Genomic DNA, 20,714 nt, shown 5'->3' with positions numbered 1-20,714 from the left:
GCCGGATGGGGCAGAGGCACCAAGGGCTGGGCCAGCCATACTGAGCAGAGGTGAGTTACACCAGTCCCATTTTTGGCTCTGCCAAAGAGGTGCTTGAGCCTGGCCTATGTTCTCCAGCTGGAACACAGCAGGTTTGGGGTTGGTTTTGCTTTTGCTTTTTTTCCTGAGATCATGCAACAGCATTTTAGCCTTAGCAAAGCTTTATAAAGTTGCTTACAGAGGCAGAATATTCTCCTTTAAGTAATGTGTCACTGGAAACAGCAGAGAGGAAAACTGCTGGGCATTCTAGAGAGCATCGCCTTTTCTTATGATTTCCATTTGTCAAATCGGTGAAGGAAAGGTGTATTTTCAGAAAGTGTAAGCAGTATTTTGATAAACCAACTCCATGTCTGAGACACCTGGAAGTAATGAAGTTGTTTGTTTGGGGTTTTTTGACTGAAAAGTTTCTTAAAATGTAACACAATTTTAAAGAGACAATTAATATTTTGACCCCAGTTATTATTTCCTTAATTTCCCCATCGCAGCCTTGAGGATTCTCACTTGTTCCTCCTCCTAGTCCAGAAATTTGTGTATGAAGTGTATTACTTAATTTCAATTAGAATGTTAATTACAGAAGACAAGTGGTTACTGAATCTTGCACCATAATTAATCAACCTGATATTTACTTACTGCATTGTTCATACTGGATTAAGCTGTAGCTGGACAAGCAGGGCAAGGGAAGTGAGTGACAGGAGCATTATCATGGCACACTGCCTCCCATTGGGAAAGTTCATCTTCTTTCTGAAAGAGACGCCTTCAGGGATCATGTAATTTGAATTCCCTGTGAATTTAGTGTCATCTTAGCTTGACCAGCTCTGGAAGAACATATTAACCTCCTCTTGTGATTTTCAGAAAACCATTCTAATTTAGCAAGTAATTAAGGGTCACATGTAGGATAAAGAGCTAGATAAGCTTGGATTACGCACAGGAAGCTTTGTTTCCAAGGCAACCCGAGCAGAGGGGGTGTTAATGCTGAGGTCAGTCAGTTAATGAACTGGGAATGGTCACTGGCTGCAAAATGTATTAGAACTGGGGAAATGAAACTAACAATTGCATTACCATTTAATGATTTGATGACAGAAAACAAATGCCTACAAAGCTAGTTATTGCTGAAAATACTGGAGACAAAGGTTACAGGCAGCGAGGCCATTCTGCTAAGTGAGGTCACGAGAAGTCCAAAACAATGACGCTTGACAAACCCCATTTTTTTTAAGCTGAAATTACTTTAGTCATCGTTCATGGATTTCGCGGGTTCCCAGCGCGAAGCTGTCAGCGTTTGCGTAGGCTGCTGCTGACAGCCGCGCTCCTCGCGGGACGCTCGTTTTGTCCCCAGGTTGGTGCTGCCGCAGGTCGCTGCCCGTGCCGCGCCGACGGGGTGAGACCGGCCCGCTGGGTTCACACACTGGAGAGCCCGACAGCGGCCCGAGCCCGGGGTGGCACACGCCCTCGGGGCTCTGGGAACTAATCCCATGGAGATTTGACAGGGCAAACACACAAACATCATGGACACGGATAAAATGTCCAAGCAGCTCATATGTAGCAAACATAAGCTGATTTACTAAAATATTAATATTTTAGATCCAGAATCTTCCATGTTGGTTTTTTTTCCCTGCAAATCTCATCATCTTAATTTTTACACTTTACAAGCAGTGTACAGGCTCAGTCTCCATCTGCTTTTCCTGATAATCAGCAGAGTTTGACAAACAAAAGTTGTGCTCCCATATTGCTGTGATGATTTATTGCAAGAACATCTTTGCTTTTCCTCCTACATTTCAGAACTCTCAGATGCACCCTCTAGACCGGGGTCCACAGCACCGGTCAGAGAGGTGCAGTCCTCACTGCCTCACCCCGAATTCATACCTGACGTTTCCGGGACCTGGATCGAGGCTTTTCCCTGGTTGCATTCCGAGCCCATACCTTCTATTTGCAGCTGATTCCCACTGACGTTGGCTGTGTCTCCCTCATTTTTCTTCAGTCACACTGTAAGCTACAGAGCCTCTTTCAGCCTACATGGTAACCATTTCAGTGTGGGTTCACATGGTTCATGTTTTTAGTATCCAGTATTACCTAGAGGATGGAGAGAACTCTCAGTTCTTTTAGCACTAAAATAATAATTTGAAAAAAGAGGTCATGCGCATTTCCCAACACTGCACTTTTATTCTCCATTAGCTAGAATAATCTTAGTGAAGATAACTGTATCACAGGAGCCGCTTCTCATCTTCCTCTGAGGCACTGCTTGCTTTCTGCAGAGTGCTGAGCTGGTGCTGTGTGCACTACCCCAGAGATCCTGGCTCCTGAGCACCCTAGTGTGTTCCTCGTTACTGCTGTGCCCATGAGTTCCCTGTCATCGCAAACCATGGGAGCGGGCGCTAACAGCAGCACCTGCCTGATGCTACACTCGAGCTTTGGAAGAGGCAGCGGCGCGGGTGCGAGCTCTTCATTAACTCGTGAGATACAGCCCCGGTGGGCACAGAGGGAGACTAAGACATCAGGCGCCTGTCGCTTTGTGCGCTTTGCTGACAGCACACACTTTCTTTTACTCTCACCTATTTCAGGCAGCCCAATTCATCCGCCTTCCTCTAAAGCCAGTGAGCCCAGTTCACCGCATCACCATCACCGCAGCGCTCGCAGCTGCTGGCGGCGCCCGCGGTGCCTTGGGCCACGAACGCTGCAGCTCGTGGGCCTGACCCACCCGCAGCTTCTGCCCTGGGCAGCCCACGCAAAGGGGTTTGAAGGGACAGGAGCAGAAACCTGTCCACCCTTCCATAGGATAGATGCTTTCCAAACTTGGTGTCTTTTCGAAGCCTTCTGTGATACTTTTAAGGTATTTCCTTTGGAAATGGTAATTTTTCATTTTCAAATATTATCTGGTATATGTTAGAGTCCTTTGCTGTCACCCTCTGCACCTTTTCCCTTCACATGAAGTTTGTAAACAGACTTTACCTCCTTCAGAGACAACTTGCCTATTGAACATCACTGCAAGTGAATTTGTGCTGAATTAACATTTCCAGAGTGACGAATATTGAAGAAGAGACATTTTCAGACAAACCAGCAGGCAGAGGATGGGGAAGGCAGGGAGGTTTTCTTACCTGCCTGTCCTGGGCTGCTGCTCTCTCTGGGGACAGTTTGATGGCAGCAGTGGTGGACAAGTGGCTCCAGTGCTTCCCACTTTGCACACCTGGTGCTGTGCCGCGGTACTGAGAGCACAGGGCCATCTGCTGCCTCTCATGCAGGGACAGCTGCCAAATTCCCTCCGAGGTCAAAGATGAGAGATTCATTGCGCACTGGTGGCAGGAGCCGCTGGCACAGGCTCGCAGATGAGATGGCCTGGAAAGGCATTCGGGAACTAATCCCAGCAGGAATCCAAAGATGCTTCCGCTCTAACAGGTACAATAGTAATTACAAACGTGATTTTGCCTCTGACACACCTACTCCATGCACTTTGCAACCACTAAACTACTCACCACTTGTGCAGGAAAAGATGAGGTTTCCAGACCCAAACCTACCAACAAGAGGAGATGGTTTAAGGCACCTTTAGTCCCCTCAATAGCAGCAGCTGATGAGATATGCCATCCCATGGGCTCAGGCGAGTGGTGCCCCCTTTACCTCATTTAGATGTGACGGGGCTGCATGTGCCCCTGAGCTGCAGCTGGCAGCACAGCAGCCAGAGCAATGAAGCCATCACTCATCAGGACTAGGAACGCCAGGAGCCAGGGAAGGACCCCAGCCCTCTCCTCTATTTGTTCCTTAAGAACAGGATCACCTTCACCTTCAGAAAATGAAGGTCATTCCTGTTTAAATGGGTGCACAATTGGCCATGCTTGTTGCGAAGGGAGGGGGCCTGGGAAGCGTCTTTCCCAACAGCAGCAAGGCAAAAGGTGAACTGGAAGAGGAAGTGGAAAGAGAGGATGTTTAAGGATTACATCTTGGCAGGCACAGCATGCAATGCCACAGCTCACGTCACGCTGGCTTGTGGTAAACCAGAAGCTATTAATCCCATGGGAAACAAAGGAAACCCGAGGGACGGCCTCCCGCAAGCATTCAGTGAGAGCGCAGCGGGCAGCGGTGACGAGAGCGCGCGTCCCGGCGGCACAGCCACGCTTGCGCCTGGAAACACGTAAACATTGTCAAGAGCATCAATCGCAGAAGAAAAAACAAAATATTTGCTCAATTAGCCTTAAGGGATCCAAGGGGTTTTTTTTCAGCTCTGCATCTTTTGTGACTTCTTAAAGCAAAGAGCTCTGCTTTGTTGCCTATTTTATAGATGGATGGTTCTAGGAACACATGTTTAGAGGAATTAATTGCAACTTCGTTCCCTAGGAAGTTTCTTTCTACCAGCCAGCAAGAAACCCCCCATCTTCATGACAACTGAAAGAAAATCAAGTGACCATGCGTTAGAGTGAAAAGAATCCGGTTTAAAATGTCAATAGGGGTACAAATTACCAGGTACAAACACATACCCAAGTAACTGGCTGTTTGCAAACTAATTGGTTTTTCTAACTGTGTTATACACAGTCAAAACCAACCCAACCCAACCCAGCCCAGAAGTGAGCAAAGGGAGGGCCCTGAGCCTTTATTTCTCTTCAGCATCAGTAGATCATCTGAGCTATGTTAATAAAAGGTGCATTGTCTTCTTAAGCTGACTGTGGGTTTTACAGTTTTAACTGCACTTTCGTCTCCTTGTCCACATGAAGCTGCTCGGCAGCTCCGAAGGACTCAGAGAGCTGCCGGGCGGTCCTGAGCCGTGACAGGGAGGACGAAGCGGTCACCCCGCAGTCCCCATGTACTGCGTGTAAAACACGGAGCCCTGCAGCTACTGAAAAACAAACCTTCCACGCCCGCGCGTCTGTGTAGACTGTATGTAAAGAAACCCATAAACAGCAGAGGCTCTATTCAACACAGGCATTTGCGATATCATTCTCAAAAAGCTTGCAGAATTACTTTTGCTGTTGCCAGGCAACATCAGCGATAGCCCAGGTGCTTTCTGTGCTCTCCTTTAGAACTCAAATACTTTCAGTAGTGGGGAACTTCAGAATTGGTTTAGAAATGCGGGAGGCACTATCAACCCACCTACAGGATATGTGTAAAATGCAGAGGACCTAATGTTACTCAACATCTTTTTTAGGAGATGTATATAGTTATGGCAAAAGTAGGACCTCTGGATCCAGCTGTAGTAGCAACAGGTTTAACACTACGCACTCTAATCACAATACTTCACATAAAGCTGGCAAAAAATCATTTAAAAAAGCTAAAACCATGCCAAGCAGTAAAAAAAAAATCTTTCTTTTCTTCATGGGGTTCAAATTATTCAGGGTGTTTCTGTATCCGTGTTGTTACTGAAAATGTTGTCAAGTTATTAACTACATACCCAAATCAAGTAACTATATTAAGAATATTTTCAAAACACAAAATTACCGAAACACTAAGCATCTAAACATTTTTAAAGTTAACGCTTTACAGATTTATTTTTTGATGCAAGCTCATTCGCTGAAAATGAGGTCACTGAGAGTGTGCCCCAACACCTGCTACTGCTTTCCTGTAAATGACGGCGGCACACGCAGTGGGGAGGGTGACAGACACCGGGCGACAAAAGGCCTGTTGCTGAGTTCGGTGCTGGTCGGCGGGGGGGCCGGGGAGCCCGGTGACAGCCGGGCGGGGTGGTCCGGCCAGCGGTGTCCGAGGGGTGACCCACGGCACGGGCACAGACACAGATCCAGACCCGCTGCCGCGGACACGCGTGCCCCGAAACAAGAGCGCTGCTGCTGCTAACGGGCACCGTTGACCGCAGCTGCTCAGCCTGACACAGGTGTCTGGGCTATTTCTAACCAGCCTATACCGCAGTTTAGCGCCACAGATACGAGTTTGAAATAGAAACCTTTGCAGCCTAGTCCAGCCTGCAGGCTGTGGGTGCAAAGGCAGAGCTGTCACCTGCCTGTGGCTGAGATGCCACATCCACCGCAACGTGGCGGGTGGCTCTGCGAGGTCCGGCTGTCACACCGGAGGGCGCTGGCCTTGCCCTGGGTCAGCAGGGGGGCCATGGCGAGCAGCTCAGCTGCGAGCCGCAAAGCGGCGGGTTCAGCCCGCCAGCCTGCAGACCTCACCTCAGCACCCTCCTCAGGACGGTGTAAAGCACCCCCAGAGCGAGACCTCCAGAGCGAGACCTCCAGAGCGAGTCCTCCGTGCGCCCCCGAGCGCCCCGCCGGGCTCCGCACCGTGCGGCGGAGCCCCCACCCCTCTGCGTTCGTCTGTCCGTGCGTTATCTGTGCCCGGCATTGCCCCTTCGCTCACAGCTAAATCCTCCCAGCCATCACCTACATTCAGACATTTCCCTTCACGTTTTTTGTTTACACCACCAGGATGGCACGTCTATATATGTGCTGGTGTACACATTTGCATGGGCTGTCTTAGCTATGCTATGATTTTTTGAGGTTGGTTGGTTTGGTTTTTCTTTTTTGCTAAGCCCTCATTAACTCCACTCACGCTGTCTTACTCGGTTTGCCAGTGCTTAAGTAGTGCTTTTTTTAAAAAGCAACCAATTAGCACCTCATCAGCTCCAATTAGAGGAGACAAAAGCAGTGTAAAGATAACTCAATGAGAGGGGGTAGCACAACATCATGTAATCGCTTAGGACAGCGGTGCGCATTCACGGCGCTGCCCGGGCCGGGCCTATTCACCTTTTCTTCTTCCCTCTGGACGCATTTAAGACCTTGTTTTTTCTGGGAAGCCGGGCCTCCCAGGAGTCCCAGAGTCCCCCATTCAGGGCTACCTGTTTACAGCTCACCGAACAGAAGGACCTAAACAATCCTATATTGTACGCCTTGTGCTTCCTTAAACTTAGGCCTCCACAATGGCATGTTTTCAGAAGCCGGGCAGAATAAGTTAAAGGCTGGCTTTATACTCATTAAGTGTTCTGCTTGTACTGTCTTCTAATTACATGGCAGAGCAACAATGTATTTTTTTTTCTCAATGGAGTTCTTTGGAGCAGTTAATTTGGTGCCTGTACTAAATGCCCCAAAACATTAATTAGTGTGGAAGGAACCCTAATTTCCTCAGCGGCTTTCCTCTCCATTTACTTCCCTTGTTTTCACATAGGCTTGGATGAGCCTCTATAATGAAATTACCTCATTAATGCCTTTATTCTTGTAGAGTAACTCATTCAAGATCTACCATTTAGTTTTAATTTAATGCTGTCAAAAGCAAAAGGTGCATTCATGTCTTTGATTAGCGCATTTTTTTCTCTCTAAAGAGTGGACAGATTTAAATTATTAAGATGGCAAGTAGCGAGTTATAATTGGATACAAGCAGCACTTCAGCGAATATTAAATGCTTTCAAAGCCTGGCCTATGCGGTCTGCTGACTATTAACTGTGTCCAGTGAGTTACTCTGTGGGTTTTGAATTAACAGCACCTTAGCTACTCTGAAGCAAATTAAGTTTAATTTTGTTTATAAAAACCGGTGAGGTTGCATTTATCAACACGCCATTCAGTTGTAGCAGAGTTCAGTTCTGCCCATTGTCCTACACTGACCCCATCACTGGTTAGCACCGCTAACATGGGGCCGCATCCTGCACTCCACAGTCATGCGGAGCCTGGCTGGAGACCTGCCTTTGGCCTTTCGTTTGCAAGAGCTGCCGAGTTCTGAATGTTGCCGAACAGAACCCACCTAGGCCCCTTTTGCCCACACTGATTGTTTGCTTGCAGAGTACGGTGGCATAAAGTATGTCTACTATTAATGGTGAATGCACAGCAGCAAGCAGTTTAAACACCAGCAGCTGAGCAGGCAGGATGTAACATCTGATCCTTCATCTTTAACTCACCCTCTTCTCCCTCTTTTCACTCACAATTCATATCACAAAATACCTGAGATGCACCATAGAAACATGTTGTCAGAAGACTGACCTTCTACTCTGCATAGTGTGTACGTATTACAGTTTATAGTGTGGCTGCGCTTGTGCCTGAGGTCGACAATCAGTGTCACATCCGTGGGGACAGGCGCTCTGGGGGGCTCAAAGCTGCTCTCAGCCTTCTCCAGATCTCCAGGGCCTTTGGGTTGCAGGATCTTACAGCCCTCTGGGCCCATCTTCCAGTGTTCACCCACTTCCATAGCGACATTTTCCTTATGTAATTAAAAGGAAATTATTACATTTTCAATGCAAACATAAAATATTATATTATGACTTGCTATAATGCTTTATAAATAGCATAAATTAAAACTATTATAATGTATTATATATTCATAAATATTCAATATATTAATTGCATATTATATATGGTGCTTGTACAATATACAGTTATTATCTTATATAATTTAAAATACATGTAATTATGTTATATACATTTATTATAAGAGTATGCAGCTTGCCTTTCTCGAGGCCCCTTCTCTATAGAGGACGTACATTCAGGCCTTGCCTTGTGGCTGAGGTGACTGCTGGTGGCTGAGGGAGGACAGAAGAGAAGTGACAGGTGTGACCCTGCACTGCCATGCGAAAAAATCCCCTCTACTGCCACCCTTTGCAGCGCTTTGGGACCAACTTATTCGGCCTTTGGTTCAGATGGTGCATTGGCTACATCTAGTCTGCGTGAAACAGTGCCAGGAGCTACGTTCTGCCGTGAGCCCGCGGCACACAGACCAGACCCATTCCCATTGCCTGACATAACTCTGGGTTTCCGCTGGTTTTCATCTAAGGGCCATCCGGCCCAGAGACATGGAGGATGTGAGGGTTTCCTTGCACGTGCACCTCTCCATCTCAGGCTGCCCGAGGCGGAGCGGCTGCGCGCTGCGGGAGCACGCGCTGCCTGCCGTGCAGTGTGGTGGCAGGGTGCACGGTGTGGTTCGAAGCTCAAAACCTGCAGAAGGCAGCTGCGAAATGCACAGGGAACCAGTTCTGATAGAATCCCTCCTGTCCATCATCAGCGTGTGCTGCTGCCCTGTGCTGCAGCAAAACCCTCTCATAAGCTGCCTCTTGGCAGGGGCCAGGACTGCTGGTGCTGCAGCTGCGCGGTGTGAGCGACTGGGGGCCAAAAGCTCAGCTGGCCCTCTGGCTCTGGCTTATTTTTCAGGGACAACATGCCATAAAATCCTGTTTCTGTTCTAGGTCAGCTAAGAACAGTGTGGGTGGTTCATGAAGAGATAGCTGAAGCCAAATCGTCATCCAGATACTAAGTGTTTACACCACATGAAGGCCCGGTCCAGGGAGTTTTCTCAGTGTAACGCATGCTGTCAGACCTGGGCTTCTGCACGCAGCGGCGTTCTCTGCCGGGTCCCTGTTAGTCCAGTGACTGAAACAGACGCTCAAGAAGCGAGATAGCCAGTCCAATTCTCATCTCACCTCCAGGAAATGTGCACATTTCAGATCACTCCACCACGTCTGTCTAGGAGAAAGGAGAAGGAACGGTTCTCACTTTCCACTTCTTTCCTTCTGAAACATGGCATTACGCAGAAAAAGAGTCAGAGAGAGCAGGCGAGACCGCCAGTCCGGGAGCTAAAACTGTGTTTGGTCTCTGTCCCGAGAACTGTCCCTGCATTCTATGCTTGTATAATTATTTAATGCAATGTTACAGGGCGTTTCAGAGAGACGGGCTCGGCTGGCAGGACGCACGGACATGCAGGGGCTGTGCAGAGAACTCTCCGGAATTCTTCCCACCTCTTCCCCCGAAGCGCGTGGTCGCCTGTGCCCTTCCTCTCTCATGAACAGCCGCTTCCCCACCTGTTGGTGCCAATGACAAGTGCTCTGTGGCACCGGCAGAGCAATGCTCTTGCGGTAACCGAGGCCGGGCTGTCTGTGCGCTGGGAGAGGCACCTAGTGGCAATAATTGGAAATTCTACGCCCTTCCAAGCGGTAGGAGTTTCTCATTCGTGGGCTGCAGAGATACAGCGATTTCAAATGGAGTGCATCTTTTTGGAACACCTTGTATAACACTTGGAACAGAGACAGGAATCCGGAATCCCCTCTCCAGGTGAGTGTCCCCATGCAGATCACCAGCACTGGAGTCACCCAAAGGGCTCGGTGCTGCTCCTGTTGCTCCGGGGAGCATCAGACACGGAGAGGGGAGCCCGTTCACCGCAACAGCCCGTTGTGCGAGGTGAGCCGGGGTGAGACTGTGCGGCTACAGACAGCGGTTCGGGGAAAAACTGAGCTTAATGTGAGTGCTGATCCCAAGCCTTATTAGTATTTGCCACAGCCTGAAGACACTGTAGGACACACAGATAGAACAAGGATCACCTGAAGCTGACAGTTCGAACACATTTTTGTTCCTCAGCAAGTACGGAACAAAAAGAAAGACCAGATTCTGGGTGCATGGGGCAGACATAAGGAGAGAAATGAGAAAAAGACATATGTAGGGTAAAAGACCAGCGAACGCTCAGGCAACGAGCTGGGCCCCGGTGTCTTAGGGAGCGTTCGTGGTCCCGAGGGAGAGGAAAGCCCGGCGGGCTGGCCTGGCTCCTCCCGGTGTCCGCGGCACACGCAGCGCGGGCAGCGCGCTCCCGCACAGGTGTGCTGTCTGCAGCAGTGGCGCACTCCTTGACAGCCGCCCCACCTTTGTGTCATCACACTCCTTGTGGGACCGGGCAGCAAGCAAGGTTACAAACAGCACACCCCGCTCCCTGCTTTGCTAGCAGGGTAATCTGAATTTCCCTGTTGGAGTTCACTGCACTGTCCCACATCCCTTTGCTGGCACTGCTGGGCAGGAGGAAGCAGAATGAGCAGCAGAGGACAAGACAGGCTGAACACGCCTTAGGCACTGATGGAAATGCTGGTCTCTCCTTGAGCAGGAGGCAGTTTAAAGCAGCTTTAAGGAAGGACACACACCCGAGGAGCACGTCTTTGCCACCCATTTATCAAGAAGGATTCTTAACACAGGCAGTCAGTTGCAAACCAGAGAGCTAACTACCCACTGGCGAACTGGTCAGAGCTCTTAGACTCCCTCCAGAGAACAGGTTAGCGAGGAGAGCACAGTGCAGGAGTGCCCCCTTTTGCTGTAACGAGGCTTCCAGAGCGAGGAGGGAGCCACACACAGTGGAAAAGCTTCACAGCACCGAGAGATGCGAGAGGGGAGGCTGGGGAGGCCAGGAGGGTGAGTTACAGAGCACTGACACTGGAAGAACGGCACAGGGAGACTCAAGAGACACATGCAACCATAGGGCAGAAAGGTGAGCAGACAGAATCTCTTTCTGCATTACTGTGGCCAGAAAAGCACCCTTAGTGTCAGCAGGCTCCAGGGTAATGCATCACTCAGCGTGGCAGAGTTGGAGCAGAGACAGCAGATCTCTGTCGCACAGCGTAAGAGCAGCGGGGCACCCCGGGTCTGACGAGTCAGGCCCTGTCTGGCGGGACAGCTGGCGGTTTGCCGGTGGCAGCACACGGGCTCAGCTGCTCTCTGCAGCCTGTCCCCATCCTCCCCATTCAGCTGTCAGGCGTGGAGAGGGCTGGCTGGGAGCAAGGAGCTGTGGGGACAGGGAAGTGTAGGACAGCAGGATTCCGATCATTGAGATGGGTAATGCGAGTTAAATACAACACCAAACTTCTCTACAGTCCTCTAGGAAAGATGACAAAAATTAAACATTCAGAGAAATGGGTCTGTCTGCAGCCTGCACTTCACTCTCTGGATCACAAGAATCATATTACTCAGATGCACTTATCCACCTGTCTCTGCCTTCCACTTAGATGATGCCCTGAAAGGCTTCTAAAGTCAGACCTTTCCTTCCATCTGCTGGAACCCCAGACACGATCCACACCGCATGCAGTCCCTGCGCTGATGAATTCTTCTGTATGACCTGGGCTATGCAGAGTACCTGGTCAAGTCTTCCGTTCTGTTTGATCAGAAGAGCCCTGACACAGCCAAGCACTTGGCTGAATGAGCATTTCACTATGAATTGCACAAATATTATAATTCAAGTATATATCAACAGCAATTGATTGCAACATTTATAATGAAGGCCTGTGGGAACTAAAGGTGGATGAACAAGAGGAAAATGTTCTTTGTAGGGCTAAGTTGGGGTGTTAAGACAACCCTGCTAATTGTAAGCAGGTCAGCTGTTCTGCACGGAGTCAGTAACACGCAGACACTGATATTCTGCTTAGCCCAGTAACAGTGGGTGGTTACAGGGAAAGCAGGCTGAAAATTCACATCATCTGGTGAAAGAACGTGGTCTAAGTGCCCAGAACTGGTGGGCTGAGTGACTGCAGGAGAAAGCTGGCGATTAACGCAATGCTTTGGTGGAAAGGGTTTATGTTCCACTCGGGTCTGTGGCGTATATACTCGCCTGTGAAATACAAGGGGGTTAATAGAAACAGCCAGTAAAATCTGTTGTTTTCCTGACAGACAGCAGGAGGTGACACGAGGGGACCCTGGCAAGCTATAGGGTGATGGTTCCTGTTTTGAAAATACTCAATGCGTGTTGTTTTTGAAGAGTGTCCCTCAGGGAGCTGGAACAACACCCATCAAGAAACAGAAATGAGCAGAAAAGAGTACGTGACTAAGCTGCTGTTATATGGGCTTATTGCTTGTAGTGAAAGGACTGGGTGACTTAAAGGAACGGGAAATAAGCAGGCTCAGAAAAGATCTTCGCTGGAAAGTAATGGGGTAAACATATATGTAGGAAAGACACCTCTCCCTCACACATGCATAAATTAGGCTTCAGCAATGGAAGAAGGCTCATTATTAACAAACTGCATAAAGGTATCTCTCACTGAAGATGCTGTTAGACAGCTGCCTGTTGGTGGCAGGAAATGAAGTCTGTTGCCGTTTTGACCGTGATACTGTTTTTCTAAACACCAACAAGAGAAAGATACAAGATCTAACTAATTTACAGCAGTTGTGGCCACCACAGCTGTCCTCAGTGCATGAACAGGAGGGTGTCAAAGCCCAGCACGGGCAGCTCGGCTGCCTCTGGGGGGCAATGGGCCCCCAGCCAAGGCCTACGGACAGGGGCCGGTCAGGAACACCAAGTGCTCACCTGCACCTCCGGAAACTCCGCCGCGCTCAGCACTGTCCCCCAGGGGCCCGGTCCGCGTTCCCAGTTCCCAGCAGCACCACCAACACCGCGCTGCCTCCGTCCCCGCTGCGCTCACCTGGGTCCCCGCAGCGTGCCACAGCCGCTCTCCCGCAGCCCCGCACTCCTGCAGCCCTCGTGCCACAGCCGCTGTCCCGCAGCCCCGCAGCCCCGCACTCCTGCAGCCGCGCTCCCACAGCCCTCGTGCCGCAGCCGCTCTCCCGCAGCCCCGCTCTCCCGCAGCCCTCGTGCCGCAGCCGCTCTCCCGCAGCCGCTCTCCCGTCCGGCCGGGGGAGGCAGCGCCAGCTTCCCCCGCCAACCAAAATCACAGGCCAGGCCGCAGTTCCAGAGGAAAAGAGCTTCAGTGGGAAAGGAATCGTGCTGTTGCCTCTTTGTTACCAGCCGTGGCACAGCCAGATTCTATTAACTCAAATGAAAGCATAAACTCAGCCTCTTTATTAGTACTATTTATTGCAAATGTTGAAATGTCATGTAGTTTTGAACTAAGAGATGAACTGATTAGATAGGTAAATTGTATAATTAATTGGAAGACCCTTCCGTGACAATTATATATATCAAAGCCACTCAAGTGAGAAAATGCAACCTTGAAAATGAAGTAGAGAGATTAGTCATTGTTGAAACATACAAGAATACGTGTATTTAGATATTTTACACAAAGGAAATCTTGTTTACAGGAAAGAGACCTTGTTGATTATCTGATACAATCAAGTGTTTGTGAAATATAGTCTCTTACGGAAACATTACGTTTCTTCATGATTTGGAGCCCTTCTTTCAGCTTGGAGTGCTCTCTTTCATGTTCACAACTTGAAGCAGATAGTCCATCATCTAATAAAAAGAGAAAAGTATTATTTATAGACCAGTCCTGAGAAAAGCCATTCACTAAGTTAATAAGCCTAATATATATCTGCTCTGTGCATTCACATAACAAACACATTTCCAATAATCTTTCCAAAACAGACCTCATTTGTCTTGGTTAACGTAATAACCAACTGCCAAAATATGAGGAAAGTCATTCTCCCAAATAATTCTGTCTGCCATCTCATTTATATAGTATCTCATTAGTGGTAAACAGCCAAGTTATGGAAACGATTCTAAGCATATTTTCCAACTTACTTTTACACTTAGGCCAACTTGCAGGAGAGATTTCCCCTTTGATCCTTAACTGCTTTAACTGTAATTTATTCACAGAACCAAGAGCAGGCAAGATCCTCCTTTGCCTGATACTGACTGAAAACAGGACAGAACGCAAATACAGCACCCGAAGCCCGATTCCCAGAACCGCCGTGCTCATGTGTGCTTGCAGCTCTTTCTCTGCTCGGGGGGAATCCTTTAGAAGTGCTTCTTTATTCCTGAGACACGCAGAGCACAATACAAACACCAGGGGTAAATAATGCACTGAGTGAATCCGAGCTGATAAGCAAGACCCTGAATTGAGTTACCTGAAGTACATTATCCGTATTTACTTCTGTGGCCATTAGCTTTGGGAATTCCTGAGCTTAAATTTAAAATTCAGATTTTAAATCAAATCAGCTGCATTCAAAACAGTCTGTGAAAACAAAGTCCTCGTAGCAGTTTCTTCCCAACGCAGCCTGTCTCTGCTCTGCTCAGCGTCAGGAGCGCGGGGCTGCGCAGATGGACAGGCGGACTCCTCGGCTCGGTGTCTCTGCACGGGCTCACCGGAATCGCAGCCCCAGACGGTTCCTGGCTCCGGGACAGCTGCTCCACCAGCCGACGGGAGGGTTCACCATTTACCTTCTTGGTCGCATTCCAGTACCTCAATCCAACAGTGACCTGCTCTAAATACGGCATCTGGCTCCTCTTAGAATTAGTTACTATTTCAAACTCAAACACAATATCATTGGAGAAGTATTTAATGTCAAGTACAAACTTCTTGTGCACGCTGCACCTTCACTGTCGGTTTATCTGTCCATCTCCCCCGGGCCAGGGAGCTGCGTCCATCACCCTGTGCACAGCACCTCGGTCAGCTGGGGACAGCAGCACCTTTGACAAAGGTGTTGTCTGACCACCTGTGCAACTCGGAACCCTCACAGCCGAAAATCCGCAACCCGGAACCCCTCACAGCCGCAACTCTGTGCACCAGAATCCACAGGCCATTGATGCTCGTGTACCACTGTCTACATGTATGACTGAATTTCATGTATACCAGAATTCCACCTTTATAAATTAAAAAGGTCTCCTTTGTTAAAAATAACAACTATCATTACTCAAATGTTTAGGAAACTATCACAGCCCTCTAGAAAGACAAGCACATTCCTTCCGATCGCCAGCACCTGGAAAGCAGATTTCAAAACCATACATAGCTTGGCTTGTAGGTGCTGGGTTTTAACTCGCTGAAGCCAAAAGAGAAGCAATACATCCTGTCTTGTCCAGCCTGCATACAACCAGGTATTCGTGTCCGGCATGGGAAAGCACAGGTTATTGTAATATTTTCATAGGTTTTACTTCAGGATGGAGGCTAAGTAACTGTTGAGTGCTGGAAATCAAAGGTTCTACGGAAACTGAGGCTCTGCAAGTTTTTATGTGTCTTAATCATGTGAAATACATTTTTTTTACTAATAATGGGAGAGGTCTGGATATTTCAGGCAATAATCTCATTATTCCACATATATGTTCAACATCTGACCACAAAAATATGGATATTAATTTAGAGCAAAAGTAGACACATATGGATATGATTCAACTTAACGGAGGCAACTTTCAGCCTTTGTAAGTACAATTTATTTCCAGATACTTTTAGAAGACAAAATATTTCTCTTTTCACATAGCATCATGAATTTGTTCATCTGATTTGACTACAAAACTACACACTGCAGAGCTGAAGAGGAGATCAATCGTTTCCTTTTTAGACAACACTGATAGCTGTTATTAGAAGCATCACTGTCACAAAGCCATAGACAGAAAGTAACCCATGGGCAGCGTTCACACCAGTGGTGAAAGAGGCTTAAATCACAGCCTAGTTTAATAGGTACATTTTCACCCGTGTTCAAGTGAAAACCGACGTATTCACTGACTTCACTGATCTCGAGAGAGAGGCTGGGCTGAAGTCAGCGCAGCAATATATTAATACATCATATTACAGTAGATATAGGAAGAAAAAAAATCTTCCCATTCATGTCTTTAAGGGGGATATTCATCTTTTTATTCTATTTCAATGTCACCCAAGAGAATTCTGCAGCTGTATCACCATTGCCACACCTGACACATTACAAAGAGGTTTCTAGCTAATTCTGCAGTTTACGTTATGTCATTTAGACCCCGTTTACTTTCTGCCAGCCTCACCGATATCCTCCCAAGTGTATTTCATGGGATTTTCCAAAATAATAATAACAGGGGTGAATCTGTTGCAAAGTCTTGTTGTGATATAGCACTAACACGCTCTCTGGGGGAAGAGGAGGCGGGTCCGAGGTGCACACTGCAGCTTATCGGCCGCTGCAGACCCGCGTTGTAAGAGCGCCGGTGAGCGCGGTGCGGGCCGCGGAAACGCTGCCCTGAGAAAGCGGAGCTGGGAGCGAAGCAGCTGCCAACCCAGCTGCTCTGTCCCGTGGTTGGCAGAACCTCACGAGCCAGGCAAAACAACGGCAGCCCGACCGGTGCCAAGGGGAGTCAGTGCGGTGCAGCTTCGTACACAACACGTTCTGCCTCCTTCCGGCCCCTCTGCTCACAGCTGCTCTTCACACCGGCTTCTTCGCTGAGCCAGTGCAGAACCTGCGGCTGAAGTGGCCAACTGAGCCTGAGGTGCCAGAAAAGAGGGGAACAACCAACCAGCCCGAAGGGAGACAAGACACTAACATCTGCTTAATGCTTGCTGAGTTTATGCCCAGTAGCAAATGAATTAATTAACGTCTGTGAGTGACAATTTGCAATCGAGTGTAGAGTCTTTACTGAATGACCAGCATACGAGATGCATTTCTGCTACTTTTCTGGACAATTCACAAGTCAGAGAAAGCTGATGTGTTACTGTACAATGGAATTTGAATATATGGAGTGTTTTTTACAGGTTTTATCTTACTTACCTCTTTCCAGCTGCTGTTGTCATCTGTCTCCCAGGGGCTCCTGGCATACCAGGGAAGCCCTCCCTTTAAAAAGTGAGCACTTTGATTTTCATTTCCTTCCAGCAGCCGTAGCAAATATTTTGAGATTTCTTCCCACTTCAGATAGTCTTGCAGTTGCTTGATATTTTCGGGTAATGCTGAAAACGGGGTCTTGTTTTCTTCTTCATAGATATAAGGAAAATCTCCAGTGCTCTTTTTCCCCATTAGATGTCCTGTAGAAACAACGATGACAGCATGAAATTAACATAAACGCGTATAGATTTGGTTGTTCAAGCACCAGGTGGAAGTTGTTATTGACGGACGGTACGGGGGGGAGTGAAGGGAAGGGACCGGGGATCGCCCGTCGGTGCCGGCGGGACAAGATCGGCCCGAGGGGTCGAGCTGGGCTGCTCCGCGCCGAGCCAGGGCCGGGACCCACTCCGGGCCGGGGGTCCGCCCGGCGCGCCTGGAGCCGAGCGGGACGGGCGGGGACACAGCACCGGGAGGCGGCCGGTGCCAGACACGGCTCCGTGCTCCCTGCTCCTGGCGCCGGTGCGGGCGCCGCCGCTCCTCCGCAACCGACGGCCGGGACAGCGCAGCCTCCCGGGCATCCCGGTGGGACGCCGGGTTGTTGGAACCTTCTCCTCCCGGCCGAGCCCGCCGAGCCGTTGCCCCCTCGAGGCACGGGAGGCGGCCGCGGGAGCAGCGGAGCGCCGTCGGGGCTGCCGCGGCGCCGGGAGGCTCGAGGAGCGGACGGGAGGGTCGGGTGGGTCCGGCCAGCCGGGGTGGGGAAGGCGCGGGCGGGCTGCCGGGACGGTCACTTACCTACAGCCCAGTGGCTGCCGCGGGGGTAGATCTTGGTGAGCGCGGGGGAGCCCCCGGGCTGCAGGGGAGCCGCGCAGCCCTGCGCCGCCAGCAGCGCCAGCGCCAGCAGCGGCAGAGCCCCGGGCCGCCGCGGGCCGCCGCCCATCGTACCGGTGCCGCCGCTGATGCCGTTGCCGAGCCGCTCTCCGGCTCCGTCTGGGCGCAGCGCTGCCGTTACTGCTACCGCCGCCCCCCATTTATACGGAGCCGGTACCCGGAGCTCCCGCGCCTGACGCCTCCTCACGGGGCCGGGGCTGCGGCCGCCCCCGTGCCCCCGTCCTACCTCCGGTGGGGGCGGGAGCCGCCCCGGCCCTCCGCCCGCCCCCTCGCCCCGGCAGCTCCCGGCGGGTGGAGGCGAGGGGCTGCCGGGCCGGGGCTCAGCCCTGAGCGGCGCTGGGGACCCGGGGCCGGCACCCGCTCCACAGGCTCTCCGGGCGCGCCTCCCTGCCCGCCCGCTGCCGCCCGGCCCGGCCCGGGCCCCCGCGCTGCCTCGCCCGTCTGGCCCGGGCGCGCCGGGGCTGGTCCCCGCGTCTGCCCCCCGCGTCTGCCCGGTTCGGTGCCGGGACACCCGCAGTCGGCCCGTGGCACCTCCGTACTGCGGAGGGACGGCCCAGCCTCTCCCTCGGGGTTGTTTTCTCCGTTACATTCGAAAAACAGAAACTTCTCAGGGGTTTGTTTTCCTCTGCCCTCCCTTGGGAACTCAAAGCATGTGGGACCCATCAGCCCAAGGCCTCTTCAGCTGTGCAGCTGCAAAGAGTCTCTTTTTATTTCCCATATAACAAATGCACTGTCACAAGTGACAGTAATGTGACACAGATTTACAGGGCTTTCCTCTCTGCTTGCGCAAAACCCCTGTGAACTTTCCAGCACGCTAAGGCACCTGGAACTGCCCAACTTTGTAATAGTTAATGGATTAAAAGATTTCCATAATGAAGAGGCAGTGCAGTGCAAAGGATGGATGAATCACCACAGGAGGCAATACATGAGTGCGAAGGCCGTAGAGAAATGGAACACTCACACACACACTCCAGGCACATAAGTCGTTTCACTGGGTTGGAGGTAATGAGTAGTGGAGGGCTACAGGGTCCCGATGAGCTGCTGTTTGTCCCAGAGGAGAACAGGGACAGGGATGAAGTCATGTGGAACTGGAACAGTTTACGGGGTGATTTTGCTGTCTGGAGAACCATGTCGGAGGGCAGAATGCGCAGTTAATGGAGCTGACTGCAAGGGCCGCGCCAGCTCCTCCCGCTCACCCCGCAGACTGGGACCGAGCTGTGCCCATGGAAATTCGAATTAAAGTGGTTACTGGGCAAACTACCTGGTACAATCACTTCTGAAATCCATTGTGTATCCTGCTGTATGAGCTAAATTGTTCCCTTGTTTTGTCTTACTTTATTGCATCTTCTTTACAGATTAACGTGATTCATTCTTTTATTTTGGTTATTAATTATGCATTCTTGTTTCATTTACAATTGTGTTCTCCTGTCTCAATCAGGAGTTTCACTGTGCAGCCTACAGTACAGACAGCTGATCAAATACAATACAATCCATGGGAAGTTCTAATTGTTCCTTGCAACTCAGGACAGGAACTGAGAATTCAGGAAACTGCCCATTCAAACCCAAACGAAGCGACCGCAGACCCCCAGTTTGGCTTCCCGAAGCCCCAGCGGTCGTACCGACCCCTCGGCCCGTCCCTGCCGCCCCGGAGCAGCTTTGGCCAGGGCTGCCCAGCCAGGAGCTCTCACTCAGCTACTCGTTGCCCAGAAGTCCTGCAAACAAATAAACCTTTCTCTTATTTTCTATACGCGCTTCGTACATTTCATGCGTTAAAGGCTGTGCCTCCACATTAAATCTCATTCTGCATGGCTTTGAGCTGCTTTGAGATTGTTCCTTACACTCTCCCATTTTTATGCCTTGTATTACAGACTTAACGAAAGTCTAAATTAGTTTGCCCTTTAGGTAAAGTTACAGTGAAAAGTTCTGATTTAAAGAGTTGGTCAAATATGGATTTGAATTTTCTTTTTAATTAGCGTTACCTTCTGGAGTGGAGGGATATTTTTGCCAAGAAAAACACATTTTCAGCATTTTTGTCATAAAACAAATACAACCAATCCTTCAACCAATCAAAGTGGGTTTTTTGAAGCAAACCACCACCAAAAACTCACTTTGAGGATTTTCCTGTTTTTCTGGAAAAGACAGACAATAATGTTCCCAAACCAAAGCAACCCTAATTACCTTTTAGTTTTACCTTTTATGCTGACAGCCATCACGAGAGCCTTCTCTTAATTGAGCACATTCAAAGGAGGTTTATTCTGCTTTCAAAAGAAACAGACCCTGGTGAGATCTTCAGTCCCACAACCTGCACGCATCTCAGTCCACGCACGATAATGCATGCGAGGCTCCGAGCCCCCAGCGGGTTCTGGATGCGTCCACGGGAGCGTTGGGCGGCTGGTGCTCCTCCAGAGCCCGAGCTGCGTGACCTACCCTTCCCAAAACACATTGCGTTATTGGTAGACTGCGCTGGACGCATCCCAAGCCGTGTCTGACCCGCAGGTAGAGCCGGGGCTTTGTTCTGCATGGCTTTTGGGGTCAAGACACCAATCAGGACATTCTGAGGACCCTCCTCACGCTCTCTGGGAACGACTGGCAATGTTTTGCAACCAGAACTCACCGGAGCGCCGGGGCTGGGGTGAACATGCGTGTGTGGGGCTGAGACCGAGGGCTGTGCCAAACTGCAGTGGAGCC

The 20,714-nt window shown here is 50.0% G+C and overlaps 1 protein-coding gene and 1 long non-coding RNA gene across 3 annotated transcripts; both read right to left on the bottom strand.

Annotated features, from left to right (window-relative positions):
- Positions 1-1,395: 1,395 nt before the first annotated feature.
- On the bottom strand, positions 1,396-4,026 carry LOC139826581 (uncharacterized). Of its 2 annotated transcripts, none has more exons than XR_011736732.1 (3): positions 3,504-4,026; positions 3,129-3,419; positions 1,396-2,106 (listed from the first exon to the last, which is right to left on the bottom strand). It is a non-coding gene; the product is annotated as an uncharacterized lncRNA (long non-coding RNA). The 2 variants fall into 2 exon arrangements; XR_011736733.1 differs by having other exon boundaries at positions 3,129-3,541; positions 3,646-4,026.
- Positions 4,027-13,486: 9,460 nt separating this feature from the next.
- LOC136115331 (gastrin-releasing peptide-like) lies at positions 13,487-18,259 on the bottom strand. Its single transcript, XM_065861383.2, has 3 exons — positions 17,931-18,259; positions 17,088-17,338; positions 13,487-13,878 (listed from the first exon to the last, which is right to left on the bottom strand). The coding sequence occupies exons 1-3, from the start codon at positions 18,073-18,075 to the stop codon at positions 13,825-13,827; spliced, it is 450 nt and encodes a 149-aa protein (XP_065717455.1). The 5' UTR covers positions 18,076-18,259; the 3' UTR covers positions 13,487-13,824.
- Positions 18,260-20,714: the final 2,455 nt, after the last annotated feature.

This window comes from Patagioenas fasciata, chromosome Z, assembly GCF_037038585.1.
Source record: "Patagioenas fasciata isolate bPatFas1 chromosome Z, bPatFas1.hap1, whole genome shotgun sequence".
Lineage (NCBI taxonomy): Eukaryota > Metazoa > Chordata > Aves > Columbiformes > Columbidae > Patagioenas > Patagioenas fasciata.
The sequence above is the reverse complement of the archived record's forward strand: the minus strand, read 5'-3'. Positions and strand labels throughout refer to the sequence as shown.